This window comes from Mycteria americana, chromosome 11, assembly GCF_035582795.1.
Source record: "Mycteria americana isolate JAX WOST 10 ecotype Jacksonville Zoo and Gardens chromosome 11, USCA_MyAme_1.0, whole genome shotgun sequence".
Taxonomy (NCBI): domain Eukaryota; kingdom Metazoa; phylum Chordata; class Aves; order Ciconiiformes; family Ciconiidae; genus Mycteria; species Mycteria americana.
The window spans coordinates 2440987-2466978 of record NC_134375.1 but is presented as its reverse complement, the minus strand read 5'-3'; the positions used below and the strand labels follow the sequence as shown (position 1 = coordinate 2466978).

Here is a 25992-nt window from a genome sequence, read left to right as displayed (position 1 = left end):
CCGTGAGTCATGTAATGGCAGAACATCAGAATAGGGTGTTTAAATGTCACGGTTTGATCAGAATCAAAATGTGTTTACATTGAAATGCAGAATATGCTGGGAAAGCTCCATTGCAGTTGCAGTTACCATTTTCACTTTTAAGATAATATATTGCTTTTCAAAAATCTGACTTAGAGATATGTAAAGCTGACTCTGAGGAGAGCACAGTGGGAAAAGCTGATATTCTTTGTTCTGTCCGGGGGACAACCCTAACAGTTTCTATTCCTGTTATTTAATTTTATTTTTTCCTCTTCGTAAACATTGATTTTTCAGCAAACTATATTTAAACTAATTGCTTTCTCTGGTTCTGCAGATGTGGATGAGTGTCAAACTGGTGTACACCGTTGTGGCGATGGGCAGATTTGTCATAATCTTCCTGGGGCTTATCGCTGCGACTGCAAGATGGGATATCAGTACGATGCATTCAGCAGAAGCTGCATTGGTATGTAAGGCGCAAGATGAGATGAAACGACTGATTGATTGAGCCTTGGTCCTCAAGGCAGTATTTAGCACCATTGTAGTGTGCAGTTATTAGTTCTGCAATGCGGTGCCTCAAAAGATAATGGAATCACCTCCAAAGCAGCCCCGTCGTTCAATGCGACCGGCCATTTAGAGCTCTGCCACTCTGCACCGCGATTTCAGACCAGGTGCCCTTGGTTTGGTTTAGCTGCAGGTTATCAGTTAAAGTCATCTTCAAAGTACTTTCCTATGAGCTACGCTTCTGCTGCTGTAGAAATTTCTCTTTCTGAAGATTTCACAACTTTCTTCATAAGAGACTATGATACAGCATTTTGTATTTTATTGCTACTGTCCACCAATTAGAGCACAAAGTCAGACAGCATAAAACCTGAGGTTGCAGCATTTCATGCTCTGCAAATCAGTCTCTGGCACTTTTTAAAATATCCTCCTGCATCTTGTTTGATGCTTTTGTTTCTAAGTTGATTGTATATTTGCTTGTTATGCTGGCAGATATAAACGAGTGCTGGAATTACCCTGGACGCCTGTGTCAGCACACGTGTGAGAACACCCCTGGGTCCTACCACTGCACTTGTTCTTCTGGTTTCCGCTTGTCTTATGATGGGAAGCACTGTGAAGGTACCAGACATTTTTTCCATGAAGAAGAAATTGCAGTGTGAATTAAGGGACGTTAGAGAAGGAGTTGAGGTGAAATATAAATATAGTAAACCCATGATTTATGTGTGCTAAATTTGCAGATATTCAGTTGAACACTTAAACTGTCAGATGAGAGCTGAAAAGTTTCTCCTCTTTCTTCCTTTCCCTCACATACTTTTTCCTTTCCTTCCAGATGAGAGAAAAGGAGAACATAACAAAGTTAGAATAAGGGACTTTTCATTCAAATTTTAATGAAGATGTAACTTGGTAGTGACAAAACTTGAAAAAATTGATTTTGAACTGAATGGAAATTTTTTAAGTTCTCCATGATTTTTTTAAGGAAATGGTTACATACTTTTAACCAACCGTAACATATCAGGTCTGAAACATGTGTTTGCATGTGAACGTGTTTTCATTGGCATATATAGAAATGAAATTCAGGTGCAACAGACATCCTCACGCTTCTTGGCATTCTGCCTAGGGAGCAGAAACATCTTCTTGGGACAAATGAGTCCATCCTTATTCACTCTGACCAGGAGGATCTGGTAGCTGTTCTCAGAGGCAAGAAATGGTGGAAGATACTGTTCTGAACCCTTGTGGCAATGTCTGTGGGTTTGTTTTTGGATACAGATGTGAACGAATGCGATACTAGTCCCTGCAGCCAGGAGTGTGCCAATGTTTATGGTTCCTATCAGTGTTACTGCAGGCAAGGCTTCCAGCTAGCAGAAGATGGGCATTCTTGTAAAGGTAAGGCTGCTGCTTTGTCGGGTCAAGTGAAATATGTGTATAGTCTTTAACAGCCAGGGCTGTCTAGCTCTTTAACAGTGAGTGCTGGCTAACTCTCAGCAGCACCTAATGCTGCTGCTGCTGCCTAAGGATGACTGTGAGTTACACCCTGCTGCAGAAGCTGCAAAAGGTAACTCCAGCTATTGGAGAATGCAGCTCATTTTCATGCCTCCTACCTGGGGCTGGAATACACTTGTGTATTCCAGTGAGGTTATTGTTTTATGGGGCTAGAGCTTATGATTGAAAAAGTTAGAAGGGAAGATATGTTTACCTATATTGCGTCAATTAAAGCCTCCACTCGGCCATGGTTGAGTGAAGGCTTGCTCTTACTTCTGCTCGTGGTGGGTAAATGAGGAGTAGAGCGATCAGAATGGAGAAAGGAAGGGTTTACCTGTTTTCTTGAAGTTACCAATACTGACACATTGGAGAGTCTCTATTTAAGATATGGTGAAGAAACCCACTTTCTTCCTAGCACAAAGACGCCCCAAAAGCAACCCTAGAAGAATTACAGAGGTACCAGGGAGAGTTTTTCAAACTGAGATGTGCCCTAGACTTGTTCTTTTCCATGAGTCCAGACTACTTGCAACCAGGATTTTTGGGAGCAGTCTTGTGTTCAGCATTTCAGAAAGCACCATCAACGGTCCTAGAGCAATGTCAAACTTTCATGGTTGCATTCTTGGTCAAGAATATATTATAAATGCATCAGATAAGAATTTCCTTGTGTTCTACAGCCTCCCTTTTCAGATTGCTGTTTTTCTTGTTTTCATGTTTGTAATTGTGTTTTTTTTCCCAGATATCGATGAGTGCACACAGAGTGCAGGCATTCTTTGTACTTTCCGCTGCGTGAATGTTCCTGGTAGTTATCAGTGTGCTTGTCCTGAGCAGGGATATACCATGGCAGCAAATGGAAGAACCTGTCGAGGTAATGAGGAGTTTAGGAACTGAAAGGATTATATGATGAAGCTTTAATCCTTGGAATGATCTAAGCCATCATGGTTATTCAATCAAATCTCCATGTTTTATATTAGTCACTGTTGAAAAGCCAGTTTTTGACAAAGTTGCCAAATATCGGTATCTGCAATGTCAGCTTTCTCCTTGTGTCAGAAGGAGGTACTGTGGCAACTCAGCTGTCAGTGTAAGCTAATTGTTTAAATGAATTCCTCACGGAGCCCACATCGTCATTCAAACTGGGGCACTTGATTACTTGCATGAGCTGTATGTGCACCTTGGCACAGCAGTAAGTGATCTGTTTTTTTTGAGGTGCCAGATGTAGAAATCCATGGCTTCATTATGAGTTGTGGTTTCCTGCCCCAGAAAACTGGGCGAGTGAATGTAGGAGCTGTAATGGGGACTTGCACATCCAGAAGTCTGCCACCTAAGCTTAATTATGTTGGTGTTAGTAAATGTTAGTGTAAATGACATGTGTCCTCCCTACGCACACTCCTTTGCTCCAGAATTGTAGAAATGTCTTCTGGGTGTCTGGTGTTTTTCATCTGGTGCGCAGCTGTCTGTTTTTCAAGTAAAAATCCCTCCTTTCCAAAGGATTCACTGACTTCATAATGATGATTGAAGATCTGATTACCTTTACGTACTCTACATGCATTCCTGCAGCCGGTTACACTAACTACCAGGCATTTCCTGCTCTTAGTTTTTCAGGAACCCTTCACATAACTTTTGCTTATGTATCTCCTATGCTTAAATTCTCTTCTCAGTGGTAACAGCAGTGAATTTACACTGTATAAATCATGACCAGCATGAGCATGCTTGATCCTGACTTTGGAGCAGAGAAACAGACTAAATGACAATTAAAATCTTTTTAAAAGATTTTAAGCTACTTTTTTTTTAACTCTGTTTTTAAGTATGAATGTAGTTATATCCACGCGCATTCAAATTCTCACGTAAAAGTCACCTTTAGAAAACTGCAGCTGTAAGTCTCCTCAGGCTTTGTTTGGTTTTGTTGGGTTTTTTTTCCTGCTAACTTTGAGTGCTGGCATGTTAGTTCCCACCTCTGCCAGCAGTGAGATTTGAGCTGAGGACGTCTTCCAGAGTTAATAGTGTGAGTCACTGCGTAAATCGGCCAGCACAGCTCTCCCAAGCTGGAGGCACCCAGCGTGCTCCAGGCGCTGGAGGTGGAGGAAGAAGGTTTGCCACACGGCCCTAGGGATGGCACTCGCATTGTTCCTGTGCTCTGAAATCCTCCCTGCACGCTCACCCTGTGTGGAGGGGGTTCCTGTTGTAGAGACTAGTCCTGCTAAGTGAGCTGTACAGTAACCCTGGGAAAAACTTTTCAAAGTACCTATGCCATGTGGTACATGCACCCTCCTTAGAGGGTGAAGTTGGTCTACTTGCAACACGTACCGCGTGTGCCGCAGCTCTGTGCGTGGCTGGGTAAGCTGGCATTTCGTCAGGCGCTGGAAGTAACCCCTGGGTACATGCCCTTTTTTTCAGCTCTACAAGTGTGTAGTTACAGGTTTGGGCAGGCTTGTATATTGAGGTCTCTCTGAAAACATGGTCAGAGAAAGATGGCAGCTGGACTAAACTCAAGATTATATTGGTTTCCACCAGCTGAAGATCTGGCCCCAGTTGCTCGTCATCTGAACAGTTCTTAAGAGTTACTGGTGGTACACTCTGTGTACCCTTTTTTTCAAACAGATGAGTTGTATCTCATGTAATAGCATCTCAACATATGGATCTTTTGGGAGAAACTGCCTATGGTATTTTGCAGCACAGCCAAACTGGTGAAGTGAGTGCTTTCATGACAACGATTGCAATATGGAAGAAATTTTCTTTTCACCTAGGGGCACTTCTGAGAATCAGCAAGGGATTTAATTTACTTTGATTCTCTCCTACTTCCTATTGTATACTTTTCTTTGCGAGACTTTTAAACCAGTCAGTTCAGTGTATGAGATCAGTTCTCATCCCAGGGGAATGGAGGGAGTGGGAGGTTATAGTTTTCCTCTAAGAGTCTCTCTCCTCTGTGACAATTGGCAGAACTGCAGAGCCCTACACAGTCCACGTGGTTTGTCTGTTAGCATTTATTTCATTTTAAAGCCTCCGTGTGTTGTCTAGACATTTGGGAGTACACAATGTGACTGTGAGATCTTTGCCAATATTTTCTGCTCAAGCTGGATCCTTGTTATTGCATCTGGTTTTCAGCATTTTAAGGTCCATGGCTTGGGCTTGTGCATGTGTATTATTTAGATAACCACGTTTATGCTCTGAGCATGAAGTGTCTCTGAGCTTTAAATGTTCTTTTTTGTCTTCTGCAACATTACTTCTCATTATGGGGAGATACTTATATTTCACTTAAATTTTCAAAAATGTGTGTCTTGTTCTAAAGTGTTCTTAAGTTCCCTTATTTCATAATAGTCAGGCTGGTGAAGTTTACATCTCCTGGATCATGCAGATGCACAGCAGTGAATATTTGCTTTGTATTTGCCCCCTGCTTTAATCCGGACAAACTTTCATGCATAGATAAATTCTTCTCCTGGCATAGCCCAGCTTTCTCATTTCTCAAAAAGTCAGTGAGACGGTCCTGGTGGCTTTTAACATGGGTTGGTTATATTCTGATGGGCTTTGTTTATTCCTGAGGGATAGCTTTTGTCACAGTAGGCTGTGAATGGCTAATGTGTAGGCAGACACAGGGTGTCCCTCCATCCATGACGTGTGTTTGCTCTGGGGAGGGGAAGGCATCTCTGCAGACTAGGTAATGGGGGAATGTTTGTTTGCTGGGGATATGAGGACATTTTACAGCCTTGTCCATGAAGAAGGAGCCATCGCGATCACACACACGTTATGCAGCGTATGAGGGATTTATAGCAGCGGCCGCCTTTCATCAAGGACTGTCCCTTGTACTCCAGTGCTTGTCCACACCTCGCACAAGGCCATGCACGTGCTCTGCTGTTTGAAACCAGTTAGATGCTTCCCCAGCTATTGAGCTTATCACACGTGCACGGTGCTCACCTGCTGAGCAGCTTGTTTAGAAACACCACACGTGACACAGGCTAGCTCTAAGCATGAAACTGTGGTTCAGGGAGTATCAGCAACCTGTGAAGCTGTAAAAATTGGCCCATCACTTTCAGGAAACTATTTAAAAACTATCTTCAGTCAGAACAACTGTGGAAAGCTTACACAGGGGCTGCAGGGATGGACAGGTTGGCTCGTCTGAGAAGTTTAGGGTTCCACTGCCTTAGACTACCACTATCTGGTGATTTTATTCTGTTTCCTTTCAGCCTAGTTTATAGTATTACTTACAACACATCTCTGATACCTCAGGAGCAAGGGAGACTATGACAACACAGGCAGTTCTGTCTAGATGTTCATGTTTGTTCTGAACCTCAAATGTTTTGTTTTGTTTCATTGCAGTGGAAAGTGGCAAGACAGGAGGGGTTTGACAACTTTTTTTCCTTCTCATGTTTATTCTCCACTGGAAGTTAAATCCTGTGTTGGATCAGATGTGTTTGGAATGAGAATAGCTAGGTTGACAGGAGTGTGCAAATGTTTGCAAAGTATAGAAAGAAACAAACTTCCCCTGTGGTCGAAGGCCAGCCCTGGCCGTGCGCTGGGTGGCCGCAGCTGCCCGCAGTCTCTGCCAAGGCGGGGAAGGACTATCAAACAGCACGAAAAGGATCATAGAGTGGGCTCCCTTGTTTATTGCACACACTGCTGTGTGCTGCTGTCACTCTTATTAACTGATAATGTCAAGGAAAGAAATTTTTTTCCACAGAAGACATGAATTTTAGCAGAATTGGAATCAATGTGATTTACCGTGTCACTCCAAATGCCAGCAAGTGTCTGTGCACAGAGATGAGCCTGACAGCCCTCACCTGAATGTGCATTTCACACCCCAGGCGTTTCCTCCAGGGTGCTCGCAGTCCTGCTCTGCGGGCAGCAGGCACAGCTACTGAAGAGGTACCACACGGCAACTGAGCGGTGAAGACAAGAGCCCTCCGCTTGCAGAGCCAAACCCGCAGACTCCTCTTGCTTCCCATGCACACAGAGTCTCGTAGGCATATTACAGCCCATAAATTGTGATTACTTCTTATTTTTGAACTTAGCATGTCTTTTTCCTTGTGTTTCTTCTTGTTAGATATCGATGAATGTGCAATAGGAACCCATAACTGTTCAGCTGCAGAGACTTGCTACAACATTCAGGGCAGCTTCCGCTGCCTGTCCTTCGAGTGCCCTTCCAACTACAGGAAAGTCTCTGACATGTGAGTATCGCCATTGCAACAAAGCGAGCAGCCCCGTCCAGCGGCTGTGGATGTTACGTGGTGCTTTAGTTTGTGGGCGGGTGCAAGTGCTCAGAGCTCTAAGAAGATGCTACGATACCTGGAGCACGTAGACTTTCCCCCTATAGGGTTTCTGTCCGGTTTTGCCTCTTCTTTCTTCCAAGCCCTAAAGCCCCCATTTGCCCTCCAATTGCTGCTATAACAGCAGTCATCAGAGCCTGCAGCTCTACTTGCTGCACCTCTAAAAGGGCTCTGTTTATAATTAAGATCTTCTATGCAGCTTATATCATTGCAGTAGCTGCCAGGCAGCTCAGTGCACCACTTTTACAGTGGTTTTGGAGCTCCCTGTTTAATACTCCGATTGCAGTTCCTCAGAGAGCGTTGAAACATTGAAGGGGAGCAGGATGATGAGCTTGCCAGGCGACAGGGTTCTGGGAATGGCACACCCCCACAGCTCCCAGCTCCTCAGCAGCTGAGGCTCAGGAGCCCCAAAATCTCCCTACCCATTTCCTGCCTCGGTGGCTGCCAGTGCTTTGGGAAGCCGTGTTTAGTTGCTTATGACTTAAAACATACTTTTCCTGCCTTTTAGAATTGAGCAGCTTTGCAAGTTGAGGAGCTTGTTTCCCGTTCCCATGTTTTAGCTACCTTTTTAAGAGTTTTTGTTCGTATTTCCTTGGAGCACTGTCCAGGCTTGTGCTGTCAGTGACGAATCACAGACTCCACTTCCAGGCTCTGTGCTGCTTGCAGCATGACTCTGGCTCTTCCCTCGTTGTGGAGCTTCCCAACACAGCTCCCCATGTCCATGATCTTTTTCTTAAACCGTTGTACTCTGACAATTACATCATTTACAAATGCTTTATGGGCACTGTAAAAGCAGAACAAGCAGCTGGTAATTACACAGCTGAAGTTTGGGACTCTTTTTGCCTCATACTTCTGCAGTGCTCTGAATTACATGTATTTTTACCTGCTATTACATGGACACTGAATGTGCTTCATTTCTCATCTCTTAGGAGGTGTGAACGAATCAGTTGTTTTAATTATCTGGACTGCCAAAATACCCCGGTGCGCATTACCTATTACCAGCTGAACTTCCAAACCAATATCGTGGTCCCAGCTCATATTTTCCGTATTGGACCATCGCCTGCCTATGCTGGAGACAACATAATCCTTACTATCAACAAGGGAAATGAAGAAAACTACTTCAGCACTCGACGGCTGAACTCGTACACGGGCATTGTCTATCTTCAGCGACAAGTGAAAGAGCCTAAAGACTTTTTGTTAGATGTTGAAATGAAACTGTGGCGTCAGGGAACATACACTACTTTTCTTGCCAAAATTTACATTTTCATCACAGCTCATGCATACTGAAGCATGTATTGACGTTGGATTTTATTGGTGCTATGCTCTTTAACTGTTCTACCAAAGCTTAATACTGTTGAACTGGCATTTAATGTATCTAGCCTTTATATTATTTTTCTATCATTGCTTTAAACTTTTTTATTGGTTGTGTAAATTAAGTTAATTTTTATCTTTTTTTTGTTTTCTTATGCAATTCTTTACGTCATCATTTGACAATGAACGAAGGAAGGGTTAGAAAGGCAGTACATACATTTTGTTAAATGCTAGAACCTTTTCTTAGAAATTATTTTTAGGTTTAGTCACATCCGCAGGGTATTGCACTAGAGAGGAAAGATGTTCACTTGGGAGTATTGGTTTTTGCCACTAAGGGAAAAAACCTTGAGCAATTTCTCTTTATTACACAAACGTATGGTTTGGCTTAGCCACTGACTTCACTGAGGTTTCTCTGCGTTGAGATGCTGTGTCGAAGGCCGCATGTGTACACTGACGGTTAGCTCACCTCGTATTACCGGTTTATTTTACTCCTTCCAACTTTCATAATATGTTGCCTAAGAATATATATAAATAAAAGAAAACTCCACCAGTGAAAAAGCCTATGAATGAGTCTTGCTTTAGTAGGACTACTCATATGCTTAATATTTGCAAGACCAAGGCCTTAAGAGAATGTCGTGCTTTAGGGTAAAAGCTCACATTGCCATTTTTAGTAGTTGTCTTTATAGGTGTTGGGACTCCTTTCTATACAGGCTCATTCTATTTAGGTAACTATAAGTGCAGATTAGATGCTCTATAATTCTTAAAGGAATGGCCAAGGGGAAACATGGAAATAATGAAATAATCAATTACTGCTCCTTATTTTAAAGCTTGGGTGTGCCGCTCAGGAATCACTTGCGATTTTAAATAAATTAAAAGGGGAGTTGCTTCTCTTCTTTAGGAAAATTACTTCAGTTGCGTTACTAAATGACGCAGAGGAAAATGCTAGTTAAATTGGCGGTTTGTATTATGCCATTTAGAAAATAGCACAACCAAAGTTTTGAGCTAGATTTCCTCTGGTTCTACAGGAAACTGGATGAGGTCCAAAGTTGAAGGCCAGATGTGGTAAAGCATTGTATAATCGAAGTATTTGTTAGAATTTAGAAATGAATATCAGAACTTCTTTATGGCTGTTTGCTTTTTTTTTCCTCCCAAAAAAGCAAGAAAGCTCCAGCGTTGAAATTTTCTGACCTTCCTTTGTTCCATCTATAATTATTCTGCAAAATGTTTTAAAGGAAAAACATAGCTACAATATATGGATGTTTACTACACTGCAGTTTAGTAATCATAGAATCATAGAATACCAGGTTGGAAGGGACCTCAAGGATCATCTGGTCCAACCTTTCTTGGCAAAATAATAATCTGTTCTTTTCTACAGTCGATCTTATTTTGACCAGTGTGTACGCAAAAAAAAAATGGAGAAATCAAATCTTACGGCTTTTTACGCCATAATCAACAATTGTATTATATTGTAAAATATTTGTTTCAACTGCATCTTAAAATCTTGTAAACACCACCTATATGGTGAGAGGGGAGATGTTCCGTATTCCCTATATCCCAAGGCCAATTCTACCACTTCAAGTCACTCCTTTAATTTGGACTCTCGTATCGATAATAAAGTGCAAATCTTTCTGTATCTGATATCATAAAGACCCATTACTAGGGACAAATTATTGCTATTCCTCAGCTGTAAAATATGGGATATCTGTGAGTTTGCACACATCAAGCTTTTCTTTGTTTTTTCTATAAAAATAATTTTGTAAATGTGATCTTCTTCCATCCATCTTTTGTTTTCCATAGTGAGTTTCATAAGCATTTAGCAGGGACGTGCCAACTGAGAAACACATGTTTATGCAATTTGTCATTTCAATTAATGCATATCTTACAGCTACAGGCCTGGCAAGGTGAAGAGGCAGCCACAGCAACGAGTCTTTCAGATCCATTATGCAGCGTACATGTTAAGCGGCGATACATTTCTCCATGCCCCAGTGGGGCACATCAAGAGTCACTGAAACCCAGAGTTTTCCGTCAGCATTAGTATTTGATTGAGCGTAAATGATATTCAAGCCTTGACAGTCTTTCTTGTCAGAGAACAAATGGACAAGCCATTTGTTACTTGGAGACCTTTTGCTGACTAAAACCAGCCATAGTCAATCATATTAAGGATCTGGCAGTTTGTAACACCAACTTTTCATTTTCTAGACAGGTAATTGATGAAGAAAGTTTTAGGAAAGGCTTTGCATACTATTATAAGAAAAACGCTGTGTTATAACAGAACATGTCTTCATCAGCACTGTGTCCAGTAGGCATTCAAAAAGGTTAGAAATAATTGCTCGGTGCAACTAGTGAAAGCAAAGGAAAGGCTTACGGTAGATAATTTCCCATTCTTCTGTTCCCAAAATAACCAGAGGAATCTTTTACCTCTTACCGACCCAAAGTGTGCGCCCTGTCAGTTTTAGTGGGAGCTGCATCGCAGGGACAGTTAGCAGTGCATCCTTTGCTTTTTCTTAGGACAGTGCTCGTGACTGAACTTGAAGAGACACGTCCACCAAAGACCCCCTGACCGGGTCAGCGGCCAAAGCCATTGTGACCCCGGTCAGCGCTGAAAGTGCTTTCACTGGGTCGCAGTGGCTTTGGACTGGAATTTTAGTCTCCTCCTAGTTCCTAGAAGGCCCAGTTCCCATCTTCAGTAATGCTCTTTCCGCGTGATTTGGCTGGGTAGCCTAGGCAGAGGAGGAGAGTGTGAGTATCCACGCACACAAAAGAGGTCTCAGGGAAAAGAGTTCAGGCCTGGACTGTACCTTTATGGCCTCTTACGCTTTCTTAAAAGAGCAATAGCTTCCCTGAACTCTCTCTTGAACAGCCATATTTTTCTTTCTTTTTTTTTTTTCTTTTTCCATTTCTAACAAGTGAGTTAAGTAGCTTTTATTTATTCCCTTAGCTGCTTTGTGGCCCCCCCGCCCTTGCCTGGTTGAGGGGAATTAAGAACGGCTCCCCAGGAACTATGCAAGCTGATAAATTCGTGAGGAAGACGACAGCTGCAAACCTAATAGAGAATTACAGCAGACTTGGGGCATATGATTATATATGTGTAAAAACTCAGATTATTAGTATGTTCCCAAAATTGGAAATGGCCTTTATGTGACCTGTCCGAACAATGCGTGTTCTGCTTAGCTTTGCAGGTTACTTACTCCTGCCTCTGTGAAATCCGACCTCTCGGTACTTGTCTGTTGTACTCCTTGGGGATCCAGTGATGCCAGGGACTGAGGAAGATTAAATGTGTCATTGGACGGAAGAAGAAGTGAAAATCTGTGTGTTTGCTGCAAATTTGAATGGGTCTATTACAAAATGAAACATCGGGTTTTCTTTTGACTGGAATTTACATGACATATGGCTGAAAGAGCAGTAGATGGGTGAGAAAGATGTTTTTACCTAATATTTTTAATTGTTTCCTTTCTGCAGCAGGGAGGAAGTTTACAATCTCTTTGTATGTAAAAAATACATGTATGTGGATGACTGCAGGTGCTGACTAGTCTGTGCTAGCATTCCTCTGCGAGCCCGATCTAGAGAAAGGGCATTGGATTGCTCAGCTTGGGCCTCGCTCCTCCTCCTCATGCGGGAGGACCAGAGACAGAGCTCACCCCTCACAGAAGAGTAAGCTGGTCACTGCAATGGGCCAAAATTCTTATATTGGCTCCAGGGTCCCACAAACGGAACTTCATTCGCTTCTATTTTTCTTCTCCTTTATATCAGTTACTCCTTAGTCTAGTGATATAGGAGAGAAGCAGATTTCAAACTTACGGATTTTATGGCTTGGATCATCCTTTGAGGTTAAAGCTGTACTAAGGGACGTACTACAGTAACGGCGCTGACACCAGCGCATACGGCAGTCTCCTCTGCAAAGGTCCCCTTCCAAATGCCTCTGTTGGCACAGGTGTTGCTCTTGCGGAGAGCGGGGGAAAAAGCTGAGCCGCCTCCTCCTCACCCCTCTTTCCGTCGGAGGGTTTGCCCGAGGAGGCTGCTCCCTTGCAGACACGCGTCACCCGAGGAAGCCGGCGGAGCGCGCCTGCCCGCGGCCGGCGGGGAGCCCTCGGGGCGCGGCCCTCCCGCGGCAGCCCTGGGCGGCCGGGGCCTCACGCCGGTACCGGGCTGCCCCGCGTGCCCCGCTGGCGGGGCTTCGCAGGTGCTCGGCGCCTGGCAGCGCTCAGCTGGCGGGTGGGGCTGGGCCCTGGTGAGCGGCCATTTCTCCTCTGCGCCCACGGGTTCACTGCTTGTGCTCGCGCTTCTGCTTGCTCACCCGGCCGTGGGGGCTGTAGTGCTCTGAAAAATAATCCTGCTGTTCGCAGTCCAGCCAGGAGCAAGACTTCTGGAAACTGCATGCACAAGATGGAAAGCAAACGAGAAGAAGAGTAAAACAAACCAACAAAAATGAAGTAAGATTTTGCAGTTCTCCGGCACTGTGATAGGCAGTTATGGTGCTGAATTTGGGGTTTTCTGTGGTCCTGGGGTAAAGTCTTGCGTATGTGATTAAAATTGGTGTCCTTTGTGGGTGGGTGAGTTTTGTACTTCCCCTCAGACCTTTGCAGGGTGAGGAGCTGCTTTCAGCTGGTTTGCAGGATACAGGGAATCTGTTGCGTGTTCCTTGTCTCCCTCCTTGTTCTCTATAGCTCATGTGGGAGGCCCTGGCTGTTCTTCCCCATTCATTTTTCTTTTTTTTTTTTTTTTTTTTTTTCATCATCTTTCCATTGCTCCCACCCATGCCAGGAGGAAGAGAAAGTTCCAGCCAGGGAGAATTAGGATTCTGGAGTAAAAATAGATTTTGAGTTAAATAAAAAGTATCTTCCCACTTCCAGTGTTCTCTGCATCACAGAGACATTCATTTTGAAGTGGCTATTGAAAACCAGGATTTAATTATATCCAGTCTCAGTGATGTGAAACTGAAGTCACAAACTTGAGCCTTTTGGCTTCTAAAACACAATTCTTTATCTTGCGTGTTCTCTATAAATAGCAGTCAATGTGTAGGACTGTTCCAGAGCTTTGGAGCCCTTTAGAGAAGCTTCACCCCTCACGGGCTCCTGACTGACGTCCCCTGGCACGTGCTGCTGGAGGAGCTGGCTGGCGCAGCCGGCCGGCTCGGTGTCGCTCCCGGTCCTGAGGCTGCCCCGCGGGCTCTCCTCGTGGCCGCTGGCAGTGTGGGGAGCATGGGTTCTTCCAGCTGCACCCCAACGCAAAGGCTCGCTCGGCCCGGGGGCCTTTTTCAGGGAAGACGGTGACATTGACTTCCCGTGAGCCGAGGCTCCCATTATGGTGGGGTTAAAAATTATAACATCTGCTGTCGATTTTCTTTTTTTAGCTGGGGTTGGAGAGGAAGAGGATGCCATTGTGGTGCCCTACATACTGTGAAGGGAGGGGTAGGAGGGGATCCTTTGTACATTACTGAGTCTTCTGCGTGGTGGCCCAGAATTGTGCTAACTGCATACATTCACAGCAGGATGTTTTAATCGCTTGGAGCTTGGGGCGGTGTAATGGTAATGGTGGGCTGGAAGAACTGAACTGGTGAAGTAGGGCTTGGGGCAGTGTAATGGTAATGGTGGGCTGGAAGAACTGAACTGGTGAGGTAGGGCTTGGGGCAGCTCCTGCGGCAAAACAGGCAATCTGATCTAACGGGCTGAGACCAGCCCAATGGGAAAGTAACCCCAGGTTCACTCCAGGTAAAGAATTGGTGTCAGGTGAGATACCTTGTACTTACAAGGGATCCAGGGCTAGGTTCGTCAACATACAGCAGATGAGAAGGCAGGTGGAAGTTAGTTCTGTCCAGGGTTCATGGAGATTTCTTTCATTGGTAATAGTCTATAACTAAAGCATTAAATCAAATCTTACAGAGAAATACCAAGTTTCTGAAGAGAAACACTGGTTATGGAAAGGGCCATCTGAAGGAGTCAGAGTTTAACAAATTGTTCTCAATAGAACAAGTGATGAATGCTGTCCTGGGGAGGGGGAAGATCTAAAATCTAATTTTATTTTGGAATAATAGCCAAATGTGCAGAGTACTGAACTCTCCTCCATGCCACCATTTCTAGACAGTAATTATGAAACATGTTAGTAACACCAGTTGATCCAATTTAAGGAAAATACATCCAAAATGGAAACATAAATGCCTTGAGAGAATGGGAGGGTGGAGATGCCTTTCTCTGTGTGAATGAGGGTGCCTTACGGCAACACGGACTCCACTGGGCTACACTCCAGAGCAGGTTTTTGACTCACTGTGATTACAGAATTACTGATTGCAGCCAGATGCACCATAGAAGAGGATAGATCCTCCCCAGCATTGACAGCCAGGAGAAAAATGTACATGGAATACTTTCAGTATGGGAAGAAGACTGATAATCTTCAATGAAGTACGTTTGAAGTGGAGCTTTGCCATTTTTGGAGTTGGACTGATAAACACAAAGTGATCTTTTGAAGGTAACACACCGTGATGAAAAGTTTGGGGTTTGTTGGTGATAACAAAGCAAATGCTCTGACCAACGGATAAAGATCATCGTAGTGAGAAGACCTGGCGTGGCTGGGAGACTGAGCGGGCCGTTACCCACATCTAACTGCGGCTGGAATATCAAACGGATGCAGCTCACACAACCTTGAAAGTGGAGGAGGTGCCCGCTGGCCTCCTAGTGTTGGGATGGTAAGCTCAACTCCCCAACTCATTTCAGGGTAGGTGAGAACACGTCTTCCTGTGCTGGCATTGGAAGTTTTGAGTGTCCTGTAGCTGAGATGGAGCAGCTTGTACCACGCCGGTGCTGCAGTCATTGAAATGTAAAATTATCATTTTCTTCTCTTATGGGCGTTCGTCACAGTAGTTTTGTAAGAGTAATCCCAGTTAATCTTAGCTGTTGCAGAGGTCTGTTACAGTTAATCCTGCTATCTTTCAGTTGCACCTTGGAGAAATAGCTTTCACATTGACCAGGAATATTTCAGACGGAGTTTCAGGTTGACTGATGTAAAAGTGTAATTCTGGAGTAATGATACAATATAGTGTAGAATTGCTACTGCGAGCAGGGGAAGGACTGTGCCTAGCCATGAGTGTAATCCCCAGCTACATGTCATAATAACTGAACTCTCCATTGTAGGTATTTGTCTAACTTAGATCTAGGGCAAGTATGCAATATTATACCAACGTATCGGAATGCTTAACCCAATGTAAGTGGACGTGAAGGTGCTGTGGTAGTGATGAGAGCAAAAGATAGTCCTGTAATGGCTCATGCTTGATTATCACTGGAGTTGGGAGGGCACAAGTGTGGAGTTTAGTCACAATTTTAGGGATTCCCAAAGTCAGCATTAATACTTCTTGCACTTGCAGACCAGGGGAGTCTGTAGCAGGAGATGCAGATACTTGTAAACTTTTCCAGAGCAGACAGAGTCTCCTGTATTTTCCCGTACATTAGACAACGCTGCCCTGAACTACGGTTCACATAGGCAAGAGTCTGCACTCTCCATTTAGACAAAAGCAGCAGTTACCGATGCAAGTAATCCCATTAACTGGGAAGGCTTGAGTACTCGACTGGGATTTGGAAGAGCTGGAGCCTGTTCTGGGCTCTGTCCAAACAGATAACTGGGTGCAAAGCAACTGTGATGCACAGGGTTACAACCTCTACACGTCCTTGCATCCAGTATAAGAGTTGTAAAATAAACCCTCTGCTTCACCCGGTAAGAGTATTTGTGGTCATATATCTATCGTTACCATGTTAGAGGCTGGAATAAATCCTACTGACTGTTTGTTCCCTGTCACCTGAGGATCTCCCGAACCAGAGATGGTACCGGTGGCTGGAGGGTGTGAGGCTGAGGCTGAGTCTCTTCTCCGGTGTCACAAACATACAGCTGTCGTGGGCTGTGCCGTGTACCACTAGGCATCTTCTGCTAACGCAGGTAGCATTAACCCCCCCCCAAAAGAACCAAAACAACCAACCAACCAAAAAACCCAACTTCAATAACCTTGAAAATAATTATTTCCTAAGAAAAATACTTAATTTTCTTAAGAAAGAGTTTTCTACAGTTTCCCAACAGCTGTTGATGCAGAGCTCCATTGAAGTGAATGGACTAGGTGAAGTGAAGACACGGCCTTACATAACTTAATTTTCCTCTGGGAAAAGGAGCGAAGACGCACAAGGGAGATGCTCGTAATGTTGTCTGAATCACATCTGGAAGACTCTGACGTATATAATGATGAAGGCCATTTAAGAATCTAATTACTCCATATAGGTACCTATACTATTGTTCAAAAATGTCTCTTTCAGCTTGTAAATCAAGTGATCAGAAGAGGGTGAAGGCCAGGCCTCCAGTTCGGAAGGACACTCAAAAGCTACCAGACAGTACTGGAGCTGCCAGACTGTGGACTGGGAGACTCCCCCCATCCTTCCATCAGTCTTGCACCCTGTGTGAAGATGGTGCGTGGGGAGTTTGGTTGGTGGCGGTTGAGCTTTGGGGCGTTTTGTCTGTGGGGGGTGTGTTGAGTAATTTGGATCGGTGAGCGTCCGGAGAAGGAGGTAGTGGGTGTTCACATCTCTGCCGTGGTTGTGCAGGTAATCTGCACCTCACTTGGGTAGAGTCTAAGTCCTTCGGCACGTGGTGCAGAGTTGCTTTTTATGTGTACTATTTACTGGCTCAGGACTGCGAAAGCCCCCGTCAGCCCCGCTTCACAACTTTCCCATCCTTAGAAACCCCTGTACTTCAGTGTATTTGGTAATTTTGGTACCTTTAACCCAGCAACAATCTTAATCTCTTCCTTTTATGAATTCCACTTCTAGCCTCTCCTCTTCTGTAGGTGCCTCCTGTAGGTTGTTTTGCTTTTGCCCCGTTGCCAGGAGGTTTTTGTTTCATCGCTTCTCTAAAAGGGCACAGGTCAAAAAGAGAAACAGCCAAAAATCCATCAACCCTTTTTCATTGATGCATTAGAGACTGCACCAGTGTTAGCAGCTCACTAATCCGCTGGCAGTACCACTGAGCTGCCAGTCCAGAATCCGAAGAATAATATTATTCTAAATTACACTATGGCTTTAAACTGTGCAGCGTTGCAGGTTTGGAAGGCAGCTGTTCTGTGCACTTCTGGGACTTCACAGAGTGTGTTGTTGAATGAGCGCCCTGGGAAATCACTAATAAAAGATGATTCATATATATTTCCAAATTCCACTGGGGTTTTTTTTTGGTTTGCGTGTGTTTTGTTTGTTTGGTTTTTTTTTTAAAGGCATTATGTTTTGTTCTTTCTTGAAGTACTTTCGTAGAAGAAATCAAATGTAGAGTTTAATGTTAAATATTTGTTCCTACTTGTTCTTCATGTCAATTTTTTTGAGAGGGTATTGGATTTTTCAGGTTTTGTCTTTAAGCATCATCTTCACTACGGGCCAACATAAGAAACAGCTTGGGGCAGAGCGGTGGGCATTGCCGTGGCAGCGCCTGGCCCGACCCACAGCTGGTGTTCAAGTAGTTGAGTCGGTTTTGGCCCTGTTGTGACTGCAGACCTGCTTGGGTTTATTCTGTTTTTTTTAGTGGTGCTGTAGCTGACTGTCCAGGACGGTGGAAGTGGGGACGTTCACGGGAAGCAGTAGTATAGTATTAGTTGGTTCATGAGCTGGTCACAAAGACTAAAGGAATGGGGGGGGGGGATTTCTTCTTTCATGTGCTGGCACTGGAAGACTTTGAAAAACAGAGTCCAAGACCAGTTGTTACCTGCAGTCAATGTTTTCCCAAACCCGCCAGCTGGCAGTGATCCCCCCCCCCCCCCCCATTACAATAACTAGATTATTTTGTAGATCGCTATAGTCCCCTGTCCAGGCAGGGCTAGCCATTTTCCAATGCAAATCAAGATGTTTCATGATCTCCATTGTATACTACAGCTTCCTCTTCAGAATCAGTAATGTAGAGATTTGCAGGCAGGCTCATTTTCTTTCAACACTGATCTAATTAGTTAATAAAATAATAGCTTCACTCCTACCTCCTCCTACCTTTTTTCCTCTCATTTCTCATCTTAGCCACTGAAGAAATATTTCCTCTGTTCTCATAGAAAGTAATGCATTTACACTGGCCACAGCAGTTCAAAGATAGCAGGAATATATTTTTCTTATGCTGGTAATTGCTTTTCTTGGCCATTAGTTGATCAAAGTGGAGGAAATAGAATGGGGGCAGTCAGACTAAATAATAGATGTTTGGAGTAGAGCCAGGACTAGAACTTTCTTGGGGTTTTTGTTTTGTTTTCAAAGTGCTAAATTATTCATCCTCTGCATACGGCTGTGTCGTGGTTTAGCCCCAGCCGGCAGCTCAGCACCGCGCAGCCGCTCGCTCACTCCCCGGTGGGACGGGGGAGAGAATCGGAAGAGCAAAAGTAAGAAAACTCGTGGGTTGAGATAAGAACAGTTTAATAATTGGAACAAAATAATAGCAATAATAATAATGAATTGTAATGAGAAGGAAAACAAGAGAGAGAGAGGAACAAAACCCAAGGGAGGCAAAAAAAGGGGGAAAATAATAATAATAATAATAAAAAAATATACAACCACTCACCACCCACCAACCGACACCCAGCCAGTCCCCGAGCAGCAATCGTTACCCCCCGGCCAACTCCCCCAGTTTCTACACTGGGCATGAGGCCATACGGTATGGAATAGCCCTGGGGCCAGTTTGGATCAACTGTCCTGGCTGTGCCCCCTCCCATTTCTTGGGCACCCGGCAGAGCAGGGGGAGCTGAAAAAGTCCTTGACCAGTGCAAACACCGCTTAGCGACAGCCAAAACATCAGCGTGTTATCAGCATTATTCTCATACTAAAATCCAAAGCACAGCACTGTACCAGCTGCTAGGAAGAAAATCAACTCTATCCCAGCCGAAACCAGGACAGGCCGTCTTGCTGGCGAATACGTGTGGTAACTGCGAAGGTAGCAGGGTAGTTGCTCCCTGGTGTAAAACAAGGCCTGTGCAGCTGTGCTGCCGCCTACCAGCTGCTCCACTGGGATCACGTTGCTTCTCCGAACTCTAAATCGAGGTTTTGGCCACACTGCGATCTGAAGGAGCACGTGGCTCTAACGCAGGTTTGTCTCTCAAGCAAGCCGAAGCATTTTTTTCCAACTAAGAAAGCCTTTTTGTACCTGTCGTGCAAACTACACAGGCTGTAATGAAAAACTGGGGAGCAAGGGTTTTGGTGTTTGGTTTTGGGTTTTGTTTTTGTTTTTTAAAAAGGGTGAAACTTAAGGTCATTATTCTGTGTTTTCTGGCACTGTACTTGTTTGAAAAGCCTGTATGGAATGTGAAACTGAAACTTGGTATTAGCATAAACATTTCAAGGTCTTTCATCAGACCTGTTACACTTACTGTCATTGTATTTCATCATCGTTGCTCTATAATGAGATTTTGCTGGTACTGGATAGACAGACAATCACAAGTTCGCTCTGTTGCTTCATTTGGGGTTTTGTTGGTTTTTTTCTGGGTTTTTTCCTCCCTCTTGTGTCCGGCTCCATGAGTTTTGGCGGATTTGCTTGGCTCCAAGAGTTCCAAGACAAACCAGTTTTTAGATTTCTCCTTATTTGGAACAAGTGCCCTCGTTACCGTTGCCAAGAATATCCTGCGCTGAGTGGCAAAGGGCCAGGAGCTCACCACAATCACTTGGAGGGCCGAGGTTCCCAGAGAAAGTTTGGGCTGGGATGATTAGTGCAGCAGTATGGCCTCTGACTGAAGGTGTTGAATAGCCTACGTGCAGTGCAGACCTTTTCTTTGTCATTTCATAAACACCATTTTCACCGAAATGCTGGCATCTTTGATAATCCTCGCATTTTAACTTGATGCTGAAAGGAAAGGTAGCTTTTTATCTCAAACACCACTTGGCTTTTTTGGTAGAAGCCTCCCTGTTTACTTGAGAGGCATTTAATCATCTCAAGATCCGTAACACATGTAAAGACTCCCAGAAATGTGGGAGATGCTCTGATTTACTCTTTATTTCTTGGAATAGTGTTCTGGAATAGACTAAAAGGATTTTTATGAGCTTCCTGGGGAAATTACTACTGTCCTTCATTCTTGTACTGAAGAGCCATCTTAGGAACAACGAGCAACTACTCAACTCAGAACAAAAGGGGAAAAGCGCCTGAAAGTATTAAGATATACTTATTGGAAGAGAAGGCGGCATTAAAATGGTCTTAATGATGCACGATGGCACAATGCTTTTCTCTGAGTCTGGAGGAAGTCTGGTTTGATGACCTGACGCAATTTCAGCTGGGGTTGCCGTAGCTCTCTGTACCTGCCCTGGCCCACACTTACGGTTGGCTCCTGTGGTCTTTGGGGTGCTGTGGTACAGGTTTTTGCTGTGGCCTGAACAACAGTTACACCTTCCCCTGAAAGCGGCAGCAGGGGTTTGGAGGCTGACAGTCATCCCTGCATACGTGTCTGTGATCAGCATTTGCATGGATGAACAAGAATATTCCTCCGTGGGTATCCCAGGAAAGCACAGGGCCAAACTCCCGTCTGATACAACACTGCTGACGTCAGCCAGCTCGTGACAGGGGTGAAATCAATGCAGTATTTCTACTTTAAAAAGAGGAAAAGCAGAAGGACCTAGGAATAGGTTGGGTCTCTGAGCACTCTTGATCCTGGCTTTCCTTGGTGCGTGGAAGAATGGTAGAGGAAGAAAAATTGCTGCCTGGGATGGTTGGTCTGAACATTATCAGTTTGCCAGAAAGGACCATCTTAAAGGAGTAAATGGAAGAACCGTATAAAAAGGAAAACAAATAGGGGGTGTCACCCGTGGAAAAAATGCCAGTTCCACATAATTAAGGCTTTCTTCTAAGTGCAATTGGTAAAAGCAATGACGGAACTAGTCACAGTTGTCCCAGCAATGCTGTCAGCTAATGATCGTCATAAATGTTTAAAACTAGCCTTAACAGTGTAAAATTTTAAGGACCCTAAACCAATAAACTGTATGGTTCATAACCTACTTTTAATTAGTACCAGTCGGGGAAGCAGCACACCTCCAGGCGTTTCCATTCATTCTGCCGTGCCCACATTTTCTCAGAGAGAAAGAGAGGAGAAATGCACATCAACAAAGCCAGGGACAGAAGGGATGAGCTGTTCACCACGCAGCGAGCACCGGCTCCTTGTGCGGTGGCGTACACATCGGAGACTGAATGCTGGGACAGACATGCTTTTGGAGGCTTTCCACTGTGAGGAGTTGGAAAGCACCGTTTTAGGACATCATTGCCAGGAATTACATCCCTCAAACCATAAGTGCTGAGGCTTACCATGGTTCAGTGGATGCAGTTTAGTTCTGGGTTCTTGGCAAGATTAGTCCATAGACTTGCATGAAGTCATCGCAGTATGGCATTTGGCTGGCTTAAAAAATGGAGCAAAGCAAAACTCCCCCTTGCTGAAAGTTGTCAGGAACAGAAGGGAGGAATATTTTTGTCTATATGAGTGCAGGGCTTTGATGGGGGAGCTAGCTGGCTTCACTGGTTTATAACAGGCTGACATAATGCTGAAGAAAGGAGCCAGAAGAGTGGGTGGATTCCTTGCTGGCGCTCCTGAGTACGCGAGCGTGGCTGGCATTGGTAACATGAGTGCACAGTGTGAGTGGGCTGCTAAAGGCTGGGCTGCCCCAGGTAGCAGCCGGGGCCAGGAGACGGCATCTTTTCCATCTGCGCCTGGCAGAAAGATTGTGATCTTTCATGGGAATGCAGGCGTCGCTGCATTTGTCTGTGACCTCATCCCCTTGCGTTTGGACGGTGGCACTGCCCGTATGCTGCTGAGATGGAGGCCAGCCCAGAACATGGCAACTTAGTCCTTGGGCCTTATTTTCGTTGATGCTGAGGCCACCACGCACCACCTTAGCGGTGCATAAATGAATTTCAGTGGATATAAATCGTACCTGTATTCACCGTAAGGCCGCCTTACCCTGGCGGAATGATGCAAAATGGTTTGAGTGTGAAAGATGCCTCCTTGGCCAAAAGGCCCCTCCGCCCTTCTGCCCTCTGTGGAAACGTGGTGGGACTTCACCCGGGAGAGCTGTTCTGGCTTTGGCCCTTCGTGGGGAGGCTCTGCCCAAAGGACAGAGATCAGCTGTGGTATGGGCACCTCCATGGGAAGAGACCAAAGTTTAATGCCCTGTGCTGCTACGGACTTGATGTGACTGGGCAAATCAGCTGAACTCCCTCTACCTTGCTTTCCTTTCCAAAATGGGAAATACACCGTCCCTTAACCCACATTGCACAAACACAAAAGACTGGGGTTTTTTCAGTTCCAATAAAAATAAATGCTACTTAAGCATCTAAAATATGCGTTTAGTGTATTTCCTTTTTGCTTTAGTTTTTCTTATTTCTTTTGGGAAGAGCTGAAACTAATTTTGCTACACCCACCAACTCTTACCTCTTAACTCTTTTTTTTTTTTCCCCTAGTAAAAGATTTTTCTTAAGGTCTTTAGACTGATTTTACTGTACATATATTGCACTGAAACAACTGGTAACTTTTTCTTGTGCCTACTCTGAGAACTGGGTCCTATAAATAGAACTTCATATGGCAAGCATATAATACCCATGCTCTGTGGTCTCTGCCACTAGTTTTAGGTATGGAAATGAGTTTAATGTTCATCTAAAAGCCATAATTTATTTGGAAACTCTTATCTGCAGAAGTGTACCTTTTCCCACGTTGCTGTGGGAGGGGTGAGAAGCAGCGACGGGCAGCAGCTTCATCTCTGGGAACAGATGGAAGGTGCAAAGCAGACATCTTCAAGAACAGTTGACATTTTAAGCACTATAAAGTCTGCAGGGAGGGATAACATCGTTTCTGAGATATAATGATGTACTTTGAAAAAACAGACAAGCTTGAGAGCACACAAGCTGAAAAAGCGTTTTGAGCCTGAATGCTTATTTCTTTTTACCCGTTTATCCTTATGTGCAATGAAGATGTTATCTCTTCCCTCAAACCTTGTCTTGCTTGTATCCCAAGAGCTTCATGTCCAAAATTATACTAGTGGGATCTGACTTTCTAACTTGCTTTCCCATACTTCCTATCGGTGTCTGCCTGTACCTACCTTGAAGGCATGCTCTATGTCCTGGACACTTGGCAGAGGACGGGAGACAAAGGGTTTATTTTGCTATCCTCATTGTTTTAACTGCTTGAATGTTTATTTATCCATCAAGTCAGAATAAGCAGTCGTTTGTACTGGATCTTAATTTAGATAATGGATATCTTAAGTACTTGAGTAACAGTGTCATCGTTTGTTATTAGGTTTTAAGTAACAAGCATGAATAAATAGGTAAGATAATATAAATATAAATCTACTTAATTATCTGAGCCTTAAATACAAGGCAATAAAACCAAATTTTAAAAAAGAAAACCATCTGATTTACTAACATCGGAAAGACTTCAGAAAGAATTTGTCTCTATTATTAAATTTAAGTGGGCCAAATCCTGCAGCTCCTCAGTGCTGAGGAGAGGTTTGTCCAAGGATGATAATGGACTACACCATGACAAACAATGACAGAAGGTGGTGAGAAATGCAATGTGTTCCTTATTAGGACAGGCAGAGATAGGATGGTAAATGATGGATACCAATCTAATGATTTATTTGCAGAAGAATTGAAAAACATTCAAGCTCTAACTTAAATAGATGCATTTAACGTAAGCTCTATGTTGGGATGTTACTAAATAAGTTGTGCAAAAATGGAGTCTTAAGAGTACGGTTAGGCTTGCTGAAGTCTTAAGAGTATGGTTAGGCTTGCTGAAGTCTTAAGAATACAGTTAGGCTTGCTGAAGTCTTAAGAGTACAGTTAGGCTTGCTGAAGCAACGGGGAGCCTTGCAGGAGCCCTCCGTTCAACCTTCCCCCCACTGCTTTGTTTTTGACTTTAAATCCTACCAAAGCTGTTGGTAGAACAGGGTTAGGGCTGCACTGGGTGATGTCAAGTTGCAAATGGACAAACTGGCATTATTATCACATCTTGATCACCGTGCAGAGTAACATAATATATTCGAAGAACAAGAATGCTTAGTTTTTTCCTTCATTGGTTTCGTGACAGAAGACGTGAGTCTCTTTAGAAGAGGAATGGGTCAGGCTAACCTTTTCTGGTACTCTAGGATCATCGCCCCTCACCTCCCTCCAGTTTCTCCTGAATCCTGGGCTTTATCCCGATGACCTCCCCAGGCGCCGGCACTGAGGAATGCAGAAATTGTCCTTATTTTCTTGGAGACAATGAAATCTCCAGTTTTGGCATAACTTGTTTTTCTTGTCACAAACATACAGAATCTTTAGAAAGAATTTGTTCTAAAGTAAAAACATAATTACAAAGAGTAAACACTACTGTCTTCATATGTTTACGCAGAGCACTGCCATTGCTGTGAAGTTTGCTGCTCCCGGTTAGGTGCAACATCCAGACTAACGAAGTTAGAGCAGCCACGGATCTCGCTGTGTAAGCGATGGAGTAGGGTAAGCTGAAACCAAAAATAAACTCATATGCTATCAAGGACAATGAGCAGCTTTCATGGGGAATTTCAAAACAGATGGGCAGAAAGACAGTGAAGGAGATGCCGCATTTTTTCTTTCAAGGAATAAGTGAGGAAAGAACACAATTGCTTCTCCCCCCTCCTTTCTCTCATTTAAATGTTGTTCCTTAGCCATATGGTTACTGTTAAGGCAGTAAGTGTGTTTATTTGCTCTTTACGTAGAGGATTGTCAGGCTAGATAGGTTACAAGATGCTCAGAAGGTTTGGGAGACCTGGGTTTAATTCATTCTCGCAGAAGACATCCTACGTAACCTTAGGCAAATAGCTTATGGTTGTAAAATATTTTCAAGATAGATTCTTTCTTTCTTTCCCCCTTCCCCCCAGTCAGATAAAACATTCAGACTGAAAAGTGTTCATAGCCTGTCAGGTCCATCAGCCTCGCTATCATCAGCCTCGCTATTTCAGGCTTACAGTGAAATATAATAATGTTCTTCTGTCTCATACAAGTGCTGTGAAAATACATTCGGGCTGTATGTTAGGCAAGAGAATTATATAATCATAATAGAGTCGAATCTTATGTTATCCATCCTCTATAGAACAGAAGTGGAATTAATAGTAATAAGGAATAAAAATGTATACCCAAGCTAATTGATTGAAATGACAGCCTTAGGGATTCTCTATGTCATGTTTCAAAAACTCATAGGAAAAATTCGGTGCTTGCTAGATGTTTTGCATTAACTTCTCAAAAGTCTGTCTCTGTGTGAAGCATGAACAGGTAGTAGGTGGAAAACTGACAAAAGTCTTCTGCATTTTCTGGATTTCAGCACTTCAAGTTTATTCTGTAGTTACTCTGAGCCCAGCCCACTGGTACGGTAAGGCACCCGTGGCGAGCTTCACTCGGGAGCTCCTGGCTAGCCCAGGCTGCAGCTCCGCTTTCTGGAGCGCAGGTACCCCATGCACCATCGCTGCTC

General features: G+C 44.0%; 1 protein-coding gene across 3 annotated transcripts in view; it reads left to right on the top strand.

The window, feature by feature from the left end:
• FBLN2 (fibulin 2) overlaps positions 1 to 10327 on the top strand; it is a 97202-nt gene extending 86875 nt beyond the window's left edge. For 2 of the 3 annotated variants that reach the window (XM_075513719.1, XM_075513720.1), the window contains exons 12-17: positions 353 to 481; positions 1009 to 1134; positions 1783 to 1899; positions 2732 to 2860; positions 7028 to 7151; positions 8180 to 10327. In XM_075513719.1, coding sequence (XP_075369834.1) covers positions 353 to 481; positions 1009 to 1134; positions 1783 to 1899; positions 2732 to 2860; positions 7028 to 7151; positions 8180 to 8537 — 983 coding nt within the window. In that variant the 3' untranslated portion in view covers positions 8538 to 10327. The remainder of the gene's footprint in view (positions 1 to 352; positions 482 to 1008; positions 1135 to 1782; positions 1900 to 2731; positions 2861 to 7027; positions 7152 to 8179) is intronic. The other variant, XM_075513721.1, reaches the window with a different exon arrangement.
• Positions 10328 to 25992: the final 15665 nt, after the last annotated feature.